At 47.0% G+C, this 12,997-nt stretch overlaps 1 protein-coding gene across 1 annotated transcript in view; it reads left to right on the top strand.

The window, feature by feature from the left end:
- Positions 1-3,814: 3,814 nt before the first annotated feature.
- Positions 3,815-12,997, top strand: part of SLC5A1 (solute carrier family 5 member 1) — a 57,107-nt gene continuing 47,924 nt past the window's right edge. The window contains exons 1-2 of the mRNA XM_036823768.1: positions 3,815-4,066; positions 8,217-8,288. Of these exons, the coding sequence (XP_036679663.1) occupies positions 3,932-4,066; positions 8,217-8,288 (207 nt within the window). The 5' untranslated portion in view covers positions 3,815-3,931. The remainder of the gene's footprint in view (positions 4,067-8,216; positions 8,289-12,997) is intronic.

Raw genomic sequence — 12,997 nt, 5'->3', positions numbered from 1 at the left:
CTTTGACCAACATCTCCCCATTTCCTCCACCCTCAGCCCCTGGCAACCACCATTCTACTCTTTGGTTCTATGAGTTTCCTTTTTTAGATTGCACGTGTAGGTGAGATCATGTAGTATTTGTCTTTTTGTGTCTGACTTACTTCACTTAGCATAATGCCATTAAGGTTCATACATAGTGTTGAAAATGGCAAGATTTCCTTTTTTATGGCTGAATAATATTTCATTGTGTAATATATATCACAACATCTATTTAAAAATTTTATTTATTTAGTTTATTTAGTTTTGGCTGCGTTGGGTCTTCGTTGCTGCACGCGGGCTTTCTCTAGTTGCGACGAGTGGGGGCTACTCCTCATTGCAGTGCGTGGGCTTCAGTAGTTGTGGCACACGGGCTCAGTAGTTGTGGCACGTGGGCTCTAGAGCACAGGCTCAGTAGTTGCGGTGCATGGGCTTAGTTGCTCCGTGGCATGTGGGATCTTCCTGGACCAGGGATCAAACCCGTGTCTCCTGCATTGACAGGCAGATTCTTAACCACTGCGCCACCAGGGAAGCCCCACAACATCTTCTTTATTCAGTCATCCATCAGTGATGCTTAGGTTGTTTCCATGTCTTGGCTGTTGTAAATAATGCTGCTACAGGGACTTCCCTGGCGGTCCAATGGTTGAGACTCCACCCTCCCAATGCAGGGAGCCTGGGTTCCATCCCAGGTCAGGGAACTAGATCCCACGTGCTGCAACTAAGGTCTGCCTGCTGCAACTAGGACCTGGTGCAGCCAAATAAATAAATAAATATTAAAAAAGAATAATGCTGCTATGAAAATGGGAGTGCAGATATCTCTTTGACACAGTGTTTTTGTTTCCTTTAGATATATTCCCAGAAGTGGGATTGCTGGCTTATATGGTAGTATTAGTTTTAATTTTTTGAGAAACTTCCATACTGTTTTCTTGGGTTTAAACTGTTCTTTTAGAGGAGACCAATGAGGAAGAGAAATTGCAAAAGGACCTCAGTCAGCCTGGGGATGGCCATGGTGGGGAGTTACTTGCTGATGACAAGCTTTTAATTTATTTTTTATCTTTAGTCCCAGGTGGTGACTTCCTATACATTGTAGATTAAATCCTCCTCCTCCCCCACCATGCTTGCCCTCTCCTGGTACATCCCTCACTCCCCCCTTACCTGGCTCATTCCTTCTCTTTCAGGGCCCTACCCAAGCCAGACTTTTCCCAGGCCTTCCCCCAACCTCCCCTCATTCCCAGGTCAAAATCCTTGCTAGATATTTGGAGCATTAGTGTTTCTCTTGCAAAGCACATATCACTATGTTAATTTTAGAAGTATTTGTCTCATCTTTTTTTTTTAACATATTTATTGGAGTATAATTGCTTTACAATGGTGTGTTAGTTTCTGCTTTATAACAAGGTGAATGAGCTATACATACACATATATCCCCATATCTCTTCCCTCTTGTGTCTCCCTCTCACCATCCCTATCCCACCCCTCTAGGTGGTCACAAAGCACCGAGCTGATCTCCCTGTGCTATGCGGCTGCTTCCCACTAGCTATCTATTTTACATTTGGTAGTGTATATACGTCCATGCCACTCTCTCACTTCATCCCAGCTTACGCTTCCCCCTCCCTGTGTCCTCAAGTCCATTCTCTATGTCTGCGTCTTTATTCCTCTCCTGCCCCTAGGTTCTTCCTAACCTTTTTTTTTTTTTTAAGATTCCATATATATATGTGTTAGCATGCGGTATTTGTTTTTCTCTTTCTGACTTACTTCACTCTGTATGACAGACTCTGCATCCATCCACCTCACTACAAATAACTCAATTTCGTTTTTTTTTATGGCTGAGTAATATTCCATTGTATATATGTGCCACATCTTCTTTATCCATTCATCTGTCGATGGACACTTAGGTTGCTTCCATGTCCTGGCTATTGTTAATAGAGCTGCAATGAACATTGTGGTACATGATTTGTCTCATCTTTGATGATGGTCTGTTTCCCCTACTGGGCTGGAAGCCCTGTGAGGAAGGTAAGAGCCCTGTGAGTCTTGTTCACAGCTGTATCCCTAGAGTCATCGCACATGACTTAGCACATAGAAGCTGCTCTTTTGTTGTAAGAGTGAATGAATGAATGAATGCCTTTTATGGTCTCTCCCTGGCTGCCACCCATCCCTTTCCTTCTCTGGCCACCTCTGTTCTGCTGTCCTAGAAAGATCAAAGAACAGCTTGGTCCCTCCTTTGAGGTCCTTCAGCACTTCCAAGTCTTCCTCCCACTCACGTTTTGGATTTGCTCATTTCCACAGACTTCACTTTTAGAACCAGGCATGGGCTGGCAGCCTGCAGCTGGTGGTTAAAGGCTGGACTTTTCCTGCGGGTGGGCTCACTTCCAGACCAGATGGGAAGTTCCCTGAGGGCAGGGACTCTGCCTGGCACAGAGTCAGGTGAAAAAGCTTTGCTGAATGTGGGAACCAATGGACACAGATGGAAGGCAAACTGCTCCAAGCTGTGGCTGACGGCTGAGCTCTAAGTCATGGGAGGCATCCACGGTGAAGAGCCCCTGCTTCCAAGATCCCCAAATGGGGAATTTCTTCTTCCTGTGGGCAGGTGTTATGATGGGCCCTTATACAGTTTACAGTCCTGGGGGATGAATGGGGGAAGTGGGGACAAACAAGCACTGAAGAGGCAGGAGGGCAGTGGCCCTCAGAGGCAACAAGGTGCAAAGGAATGGGCTGCTTGACTTTAAGCAGTGGATGGATGTCTGGTGGTGGGCAGGGAGGGCCTGAGGCAGAATAGCATCCTGGCGGGTTTGGGTGGTCCTTCCCCCTCCCTCACCTCATCACCCAGCAAGGGTCCCCTCTCCAAAGTGGCTGCTCTGGGGCCTCCAGCACCAGCCCCTGAGAGCATCCCAACCCTCCTCTGAACTAGGCCTGCCTTGGTCTGGGCTGCATGGTCACCTCTGTCACTGGCTCACTATGTGACCTTGGGTGAGTTGTGCCTCTTCTCACGGTCATCTCTGTTCTGAGCCTTGACTTCCAAATTAGACATGTGTTTCCAGATGGGCAGGCTGAGCCCCCAGAAAGGGCTAGGGTTTGATGAGTTCCTTGGAAGGGATTCTCTAGTATCTTTCCTCCCTCCCACCTGCCTTGGAAGGGCCCCAAATAACATTACTGGGTGAGGCACAGGGCAAGGAAATAGCTCCCAGTGGGATCCTTTTTCCCAGTGTCAGTTCCTTCTTCCTTACAGCTGGGGTAACAGTGCCCCTGGGCACTGCAGGCTGTAGAGGGAGAGGCAGAAAGGTGGATGGGTGAGTGGTCATCCCACTCACCGATGAGTGGCCAAGATACTGCCATCATGCTGAATTTTTTTTCCAGCAACATCCAGCAACTTCTGGTTCTCCCCAGAATGTTCTCCATGGAGACCAAGAACTTGGCTGATTCCTGGAACAGTCCCGCACTCATTTTACACATGGAGAAGCCAGGTCCGCAGAGAACACAAGACTGGTCCAACGGCAGGTGGCAGGTGATCTGAAGCTTCTAGGCCCCCAGCACCAGGAAGCCTGTCTCCTCAATGGAGCCGCTGGAGCCCTGGCCTGGGTGTGGCCCCACAGCAGGCCAGGCGAGGCTGCACGGTGCCCGGTGCCTGATGCCCGGTGCCGGAGCACAGTGGGCCTTTGTGCTAGGAGGGCACCACCCCCTGGCCGGCCCCACCCCGCTCAAGGGAGAGCGCTTATCTACCCGCCCACCTCCCCGCCAAAGCTCTGCCAGCTCCTCCTCGTTCTGCACTCAGAGCTGCTCCCCGACGGCGCAGCGCTGGGGCTCCTGCAAGACAGCACTGCTGCCAGACTTCACGGGTCCCCTCCCCGGGGCTGATCATTAACCCGGAGACCATATAAGGAGCGAGCGGCCTGGGCTGGAGGGACGCATCGCGGCCACCGTCATGGACAGTAGCACCTGGAGCCCCGCGACCACTGCCACCGCCGAGCCCCTCAAGGCCTACGAGCGCATCCGCAATGCGGCCGACATCTCTGTCATCGTCGTCTACTTCGTGGTGGTGATGGCTGTCGGGCTGTGGGTATGTAGGGGTCCTGAAACGCGGGCTGAGGGGGCAAGGGCCAAGGGGAGGGAGGAGGGGGCACACGGAGGAGCCACCGCCTTGGTGAACTGCAAGGAGGGGAGGGTGGGCTGAAGGGTGTGTGGAGCCGAGTGGAAATGACTTTGAAATGTTTGAGAGGAGTTCAGGGGGCACCGTGTGAGGTGAGGGGCCAAGCAAGGGTGAGCAGAAGTGACGGGGTGCTGGCCAGTGCCCGAGGAGGCTCCCCCACCCTGGCTCTGTGAGCAGAGAAGGAGAGTGAAAGATTGGAGAGGCTGGGGGCTGGGGGTGTGAGGGGCAGGAGAGGACCAGCTGGTAGCTGCAGGAAGGATCCCAGGGCTTGGGAAATGAGCCCCAGGGAGGTGACTACTGTCCTGCCTCTTAGTCATCCAGTTTCAGAGGGGGAAAGGAACAGGGTAGATCCGGAAGGACACCAGCCTTTACCAGCTGCAGGTGCTGTGGGGCAGCCCAAGGCAGAGGGGCTGCCCTGCGTCCCTCACCTGGGAGAGGTCTTGTGCCCTGGGATCTAGGGGCTGGAGTGAGTGAGAGCTGGAAAAGCTGGGCCCAGGAAGAGGAGGAGGAGGAGGAAGACTGGAGGGTGGCCTGGTGCTGGGGAGAGGGAAATGCGTGTGGCTCCCTTTTGGGACTATGGGGACACACCAAACCAGAGAAACTTGTTCTTAGCAGTCTTGAACTTGGAAATTTCACTTGTGACAGACGCTGGCACACCCAGCCACTGGAAGAGAGGTATTTTAAGTGTTAACATATTCCAGTCACTCTCAAAGGCTTTCATGGGGGACCGCAGGCCAGGAGGCTGGGGTGCTAACAGGTGGTTGAAGTCTTTTGATTTAGAGGAGAGGAGGGTGGGCTTTAACCCCTTCATGGCCAAGAGGTTTTTTTTTAGAGATAAAAGGAAGTGTTTATTTTTAAAAAGAAAAAAGTAATTGTAGAAACCAGATGTGACTGAAAACCTAAAGTGTCACAAGGAATCTGTGTGACACGTTCCAGCCTTGCGATGTTGGTAACCCCGCTCAGTCTCAGTTTATTCAAATGTGCAATGGGTACAATCTTACCTGTTCTTGTGACACCCCACGTGGCTGTGAGGATCTGCAGGGATGTATCTGAAAGCTCCTTATGGACTCTAGGAGTCTTTTTTAGTACTATTATCGTTTGCCCTCCAGGATATGAGCCAGGCCCTGAATGATTTTTATCCTTTTAAGTAAAATGGACAAAAGTTGTCAGTTGGGTAGGACATCTTCAAAAAAAGCCATAAGGAGGGCAGGAATGCTAATCCCCACATTACAGAATGAAAAACTGAAGCCCCAGGTGGTTGTGATTTGCCTAAGGTTGCAATACATGGAAATCTGGTCTCTTGACTCTCGTTTTTCCATGGCACCACGTGCTTTGCCACCTTGCCTGCCTTCCTCCCCCCACCCCAGCTTGTAAGTGCTGCAGGCAAGATGGGAATCCATCATCTGTTAGATGTGCTGTACCACCTGTTTCCCAGACGATTGCTGATAATCTCTGTTCCCCTAACCAATCTCATTTTAGCCCTACCAGTCCTGATGATTACAGTATTTACATTTTTCAGATATCTGTGAATTAGTATCACTTGTCTTGTTAAACGCTACTTAATGAGCCTGCTAGTGTTTGTCTACATTTAGTCTTCCCTCATTAGTCACTGCCTCTAAACCCTGATCATATAACGTGCTGGATTTCTTCCAGTTTACATTCCTCTTTTTCTGTTGGAGTGTCAAGGGTGGCTTGGTTCAGGGACAGGCATCCTGACTCCTGCATGATCCCTGGGCTGCAGAAACAGAGTGATCCAGGCCCTCTGTCACCATCCCCATCTCTTCCAATATTGTTTTGTTCTGTATTATCCTTTTCCAATGCTGCCTCATCCAATCATATTTGGGCTTGAGTTTATTATTTCTTTAGGGTGTAGTTCCATTTTTCTTTCACCACCTCTCAGTTTGTTTCTGGAGGGATTTTGTATCCTTTTAGGCTGACTCTCTGACTTTATTCCTTCTGGAAGACTTCATTAAGATATCCTAAAACCTCTTGTGCCAGGGGTTGTTAAACTACAGCCCATGGGCCAAATCTGACCCACAGCCTATTTTTGTATGGCTCACAAGTTAAGAATTTTTTTTTTTAACACTTCTAAGGGGTTGGAAAAAACAAAACCAAACAAGAAGAATATGCAGTGGAGCTCATATGTATCCCACAAAGCCTAAACTATTTACTACCCGACACTTTTAAAAAATTAATTAATTAATTAATTAATTTTTTGGCTGTGCTGTGTCTTCGTTGCTGTGCGCAGGCTTTCTCTAGTTGTGGTGAGTGGGGGCTACTCTTCGTTGTGGTGCGCGGGCTTCTCATCACGGTGGCTTCTCTTGTTGTGGAGCATGGGCTCTAGGAGTGCGGGCTCAGTAGTTGTGACTCGCAGGCTCTAGAGCGCAGGCTCAGTAGTTGTGGCACACGGGCTTAGCTGTTCCGTGGCATGTGGGATCTCCCCGGACCAGGGCTTGAATCTGTGTCCCCTGCATTGGCAGGTGGATTCTCAACCACTGCACCACCAGGGAAGTCCCCGACCCTTTTTCTTAACAGAAAAAAATTTACTGACCCCTGCCTTATGCAGTCATTTGCATTAATAGCATCATTGGATGCCTGAGTCTTAATGGCCCCTGGGGGAGCCCAACCTTTCCATTTTACAGGTGAAGATCAGAGAGGGTGACCAGAAGTCACTCAGATGAATCAGCCCCAGAGCTGGGACCAGAACCCAGGTCTCATGAGGCCAAAGGCAATGCTCTTTCTACTATCTCACCCTTCCCCCTCCCTAAGACACTGTCCTTTCTGGGAATACCCTCTCCATGGTCCTTATCACAACTTGCACTGCTGTGACAGTGTCCCGGTGGTGCTGAGTTTCTTCTTTCTTCATGTATTTTCATAAAGTGAGGGCCTAAGTTTATTGCATTCAACCCTCTTCATCCTATTCTCAAGTATCTTGTTTAAACCATTTGACAAAATCATCTTGACAAATTGTTAGCACTTCACTCGAATACTTCCAGCAGAAACTTACCCCAGTGGTGCTATTTCCATCTCTGGACAGTTCTGATGGTGAGGAAATTCTTCCTGGTACTGAGCTCAGATCTGACGTTCTGGAGCTTCTCCCAGACATCACATTGTACACCTTAAATATATACAATTTTTATTTGTTAAATATATCCCAATAAAGCTGGAAAAATTTTGTAATTTAATAACACAAAGTAAAAAATTTGTAAGGGCTGTGAATGAGGTATAGATGGACTTTGCTAGATGTTCACAGGAGAGAGAGATTATTTTTGGGGGGGGTTGGCGGGGAGGCTGTAGGGGAGGAGGTGTGGGGGAGTGTCTGGTAAGGTTTCATGGGGAAGGTAGTGTTTGAGGGGCCTTGAAAGATGGGTATGCAGGAGATGAGGGTATGAACATTCCAGAGAGGAAAAGCCTCTGTACAGATACACCTCTCCTCACCTTTTATCCATCCCCGATATCTTTGCTGAATTGTCCAGCTTCCTACCTAGTCTTTACACTAACATTCTTCCTCTAAGCTCTTCATTTCTGAGACCAACTTGGAAGTGTTATGTCTGGGCCCCGTACCCTCTTTTCCTGTCCCTCCAACCATGCCTGGAGGGTATCAACCTGCTTCGACTTCAGAATGACCTTCAGAATGGTCTAGCCCTGACCAACTGCCAGAACCTGATTCCTTGGAACTTATTTTTGTTTCAGCCCTAGCTACCTCCCCTGCTCCTTGGGGCTCTTGGTCCCCTTGCTATTCCCAGAAAAACCACTATAGAGGCCCTAAGACTATGACCTATGGAAGGCTCCCTGCCAGGGGTCCAGAAAGATCTGAGCTATGCTCTCCCTGGCACTGCATAGCGCACAGGGGGCTCAACAAATCTGTGTTAATTGTCTGTCAAATATAGGTTCCTGCCTCCGTCTTCTGAGCTCCAAGGAAGTAAGGAATGTGGAAGTGTTTCAGAAAGTGAAGTGGGTTGAAGAAAGTGCAAGTATATGGGGGATGGGGTTGGTCCTCTTGGCTGGCAAGGTTACTCTGTTCTAGTTTTCTATTAAATTTTTGACACTTCCTCCCCAGGCCATGTTTTCCACTAATCGTGGGACTGTTGGAGGCTTCTTCCTGGCAGGACGAAGTATGGTGTGGTGGCCGGTAAGTTTTCTCTGAAATACTATTTGCTGAACTATGATACTCTCCATAGGAGGCCATTTTCTTGTTGGCTTTGGGTGATGGTGATTCTTTCTTCCTGCCTTAGATCCCTGATAATGGGTCACCTGCTCTCCAGGTCTCTGGGCACCCTTAATCTTTTGCGGTAAGGGAATAGCCTTTAAATAAATAACACTTGGAATTTTTTCAAGGGATAAACAGAGGAAAGACTTCACAAGGAGGACAGTGTGGAGAAGCAAAAAGAGCACACAGTCCGAGGTGATCTTGGGCAAGTCTGAGATTCCAATTCTCTTTCTATAAAATGGGAGTTGGTAATATTTGCCTTCCAGGAGTATGATGAGAAGCGGAGACTGCTTGTGGGGTGGAAACTCAATAAATAGTAGCTCTTTTGCTACCTTTTTGCTACTTTAAGATCCACAGAGGAGAGACTTTATCTCTCCTACCTCAGGAGCCTAACACAGTGCCTGATACACAGGAGGCCCTCAATAAACATTTGTAGAGTGGCTGGAGAAGGAGCCCCCTACTGTCCCCAGTTACAGTTTTCCTCATCTCTTGATGGATTTTGTATTTTGTATAAATGTGAGGTGTTTTCCCTGACACTTGCACATAGGCAGAAGTATCCCAATCAAAGGACATGTGCATGGGTGGAAGAGAAACTGGAAGGGCCCTTCCATCCTAACAGCACAGGGCTCTGCTGGGTTATTAGTCAGCCCAATGATTATTTCAATCCAGAGTTCTCATCGAAACTACCGGTTGACCAGATTGGCCAAATTGTGAAATTCTTTGGGTGTAAGATACAAGCAGGACTGGCTGGTGAAAGGGGCAGGGGTAATGAAGTGTACATACAATGAGAAGAGAGCGACAGCTATGGAAGAAGAGAAGCAAAAAAGTGGAGGCTGTCACTGTCGTATACACAGAACAGAGGGAAGGTAGGAGGAAATCATGCCACTTCCTGCACTTGGCCTTTGATCAGCTATTTGGGGATGGATTTTAATAATTGGCATCTTCACAGTTGCTAATGTTATCCCTGAAGTCACTTCTGCTTTACCCTTGGCCAAGAATACTGGGCAGATGCTGACTTCTGTGGTGAGTCCCTCATGGTGGTCTCTCCTGACACATTTTATCTTCTCATCTTTGGACTTTGGTGCTTTCCTAAAAGCTGGTGTTGGATAGGCAGCTCTGATCGCAAAGTTCAAGGCAAGGTTGGAGTAGTCCCTCTAGAACTGCACTGTCCGATATGGTAGCCACTAATCACATTGGCTTTTTAAATTGAAATTAAAATAAGATAAAAAATTTATTTCCTCAGTCACACTAGCCATATTTCAAGTGCTTAATAGCTACATGTAGATGGTAGCCACCATATTGGACACTGCAGATCTAGAACATTTCCATCATTTTAGAAAGTTCTATTGGACAGTGCTGCTCTACAGATTTCACAGCCAAGGCTGGCATGAAATCTCAGTGGACTTGAGATTTTCTGAAATAGAAAACTGAATAGGACCTTGAAGTTTACTTTAGTTGTTTGGAAACCAGTGTACCCCCACCCCATCTAATGCTTCAGTGCCCCCAAGAGTAAGCCTGCCATGTGTTCATACAGCCTTGGTTTGCATCCTGACCTCTTTTCTCTTCCTTCCTCCCTCTTTAACAGGAAACTCATATCTCTTCATGTAAACTTTCTAGGGCTGATTTATTGGGGATAAGGCCTTAGCTTCCAATCTCTGGGTCTTGGAGAAGCCAACAAGAAGGCAGAGGCATGGGGCAGAACCAACCGTAGGAGATATACATTTTGGGCTAGGCCTGGGAACACATCACATCTTAACCAGTGATGATGTCTTTCTTCCTGATGGCACCTGGGTTTAGGTCTGGGCTGAGAATTGGGTGATGAGAGGATTAGCCCCACCCAAAACAGGTAAGTTTCAATGGTTCATGTGGGGTTTCCGGTGGGTGTTGTTTTCCTTACTCATGTCTCGGATTATTCTAACCAACAGAGAAACATGGCATCATTCCGCTTTTGTGCAGAAGTTCCTGCTTCCTTGATGAGGCTGAAATTTGACTTTTCTTCCTCCAACAACAGTTGCCATCTAAGGTTTCACGAGATTACATTAATCGTTCGTAAACCTGCCCATGTATCTGAGTCACCGGGATGTGCTTTCTAAAAATACATATTCCTGGGCCTCACTCCAGACCTACTAGATTAAAAAACCTTGGAAGAGGGCCCCAAGAATCTGCATTTTAAAAAAGCTTCCCAGGTGCTTTTGATGGTCAGACAGGCTTGATAATCACTGGTTTGGGTAGACTCTTCCCTATCTGGTCAGATTTACTGAGAATATCAACATCTATTAGGGATCCTGGCAAGGGGGATTCTTTTTTTTTTTTTTAAATAGTTATCTTTTTATTTATGTATTTATGTATTTATTTATTTATTTTTATATTTATTTTTGGCTGTGTTGGGTCTTCGTTTCTGTGCGAGGGCTTTCTCTAGTTGCGGCAAGCGGAGGCCACTCTTCATCGCAGTGCGCGGGCCTCTTCACTATCGCGACCTCTCTTGTTGCGGAGCACAGGCTCCAGACGTGCAGGCTCAGTAGTTGAGGCTCACGGGCCTAGTTGCTCCGCGGCATGTGGGATCTTCCCAGACCAGGGCTCGAACCCGTGTCCCCTGCATTAGCAGGCAGATTTTCAACTACTGTGCCACAAGGGAAGCCCCCCCAAGGGGGATTCTTGAATGGGGATACAATGACCTCTAAGTCCCTCCCAACTCTGAAAATGCTCTAATTCTAGAAAATTCTAGAGTAGAATGAGTATGGGCTTTGAAGTCAGCTCATCTGACCTGCCTCATTTACTAGTTGTATGACCTTGGGGAAGTCACTGAACTTCCCTGAGCTTCAGTTTCTCCCTCTATAAAACAGGAGAATAATATGTACTTTGGAGGCTTCTTGTCAGGATTAAATGAGATTATGCATGTGCAGCACTCAGCACTGTGCTTGGCAGGTGCTCAGTAAATGGGAACATTAACAAATGGAAGGAAGGTTAAGAGTGTCAGGGCAACGCCCCAGCTGGCACTTGTCTGGTGCCCAGTAAATGGAAGCTAGCATTTATGTGAAGATATTGCTACCATATCACTTAAATTTAACTTTCACATTGACTGTGTGAGTATATGAACACGATTTATATGTAATTTATTTATACTACTGTAAGTCATCAATTCCAGCTACACATTGACCACATTTTTACAGTTCTGAGATTGACTGTGTCTGACAGTCAGTGGCATGCCATACTTTAAGTGGCAATGTTTTTTCTTTCTTCGTGCTCCGTGGTATGTCTTAACAATAGTTGGTGTTTTTGATTCAGTAAAGTATGGTTATATTCTAAGGTAGTAGTTTTTATCTTTTATTTATTTTTTTTACATCTTTATTGGAGTATAATTGCTTTACAATGTTGTGTTCGTTTCTGCTGTATAACAAAGTGAATCAGCTATATGTATACATATATCCCCATATCCCCTCCCTCTAGAGCCTCCCTCCCACCCTCCCTATCCCACCCCTCTGGGTGGTCACAAAGCACAGAGCTGATCTCCCTGTGCTATGCAGCTGCTTCCCACTAGCTATCTATTTTACATTTGGTAGTGTATATATGTCAGTGCTACTTTCTCACTTCGTCCCAGCTTACCCTTCCCCCTCCCCGGTAGCAGTCTTTAAAAATATGTTCACTACAACTCTTAGGCGCTGTAGAAATGCCTCAGGGGTGCCCTCACTCTCCTTCCCAGCAACCCGGCTTTTATTTATTTTATATGAGGGGAATCTGCTAAGATTTTGTTTGAGGGCAAGGTTCTGCTGACTTACAAAATTTAAAAACTGCTCATTTAGAAGAAAAATAAGCATGATGATTTCCATCCTAAAATTTAAAATGATTTTAAAACTATTGTAGTACACACTTGAAAGAACAACAAAGCATGCAAGAAAATGCAAATCAAACTACTTTCTCTCCAGAATTGAAAAATAGTTTAAACTGCATCAAAACTATATTTCAGAAAGAATATATTTCTTTCTTTTTTTTTTTAAATGGATATGGCTGCCTTCTGCAGTCCCCAAATTGGAACGTGTGGTTTGACCAGTTCAATTGCACTTCTGGGTGCAAAGGAGAAGCACGTGTGTGGGAAATATGGGGCACCCCCCCAAGGTTTTAGGGACATTTGAGGGACCCACACCCTGGTGGGGAGGAGAGGTTTGGGGACCTCTCTTGGGTGGATGCGTGCCTCTCCCAGCCGTCCTCGTCCTCGCTCAAGCCATTGTGCTGATGTCGGCCAGGCTGTAGGGGATCCTTCTGGGTGAGCATTGAGAGAAAAATACCTGAATAGGTAGTGCAGATAATTGGGGCCTGCCAAGACATTCTGTATTTTCTTTCTTTCTTTCTTTCTTTTTTTTTTGGCCGCGGGGCATGCGGGATGGTAGTTCCCTGACCAGGAATAGAACCCGTGCCCCCTGCAGTGGAAGTGCGGAGTCTTAACCACTGGACTGCCAGGGAATTCACAAAACTATGCTTCTAAATTTCCCTTTGGATTAAAATACAAAGTCAGTTTAAGCCTGTCATTGGTCTATAAATTTATAACCAGAATATCTGTCCTCAAATGTGCTGGCCCAAGGAGGACATCACAGGAGCCACAGGCTCTTGGAGCTGACATTTCTCTCAGCCTCCAA

Source organism: Balaenoptera musculus, chromosome 14 (assembly GCF_009873245.2).
Source record: "Balaenoptera musculus isolate JJ_BM4_2016_0621 chromosome 14, mBalMus1.pri.v3, whole genome shotgun sequence".
Classification (NCBI taxonomy): domain Eukaryota; kingdom Metazoa; phylum Chordata; class Mammalia; order Artiodactyla; family Balaenopteridae; genus Balaenoptera; species Balaenoptera musculus.
The sequence above is the reverse complement of the archived record's forward strand: the minus strand, read 5'-3'. Positions and strand labels throughout refer to the sequence as shown.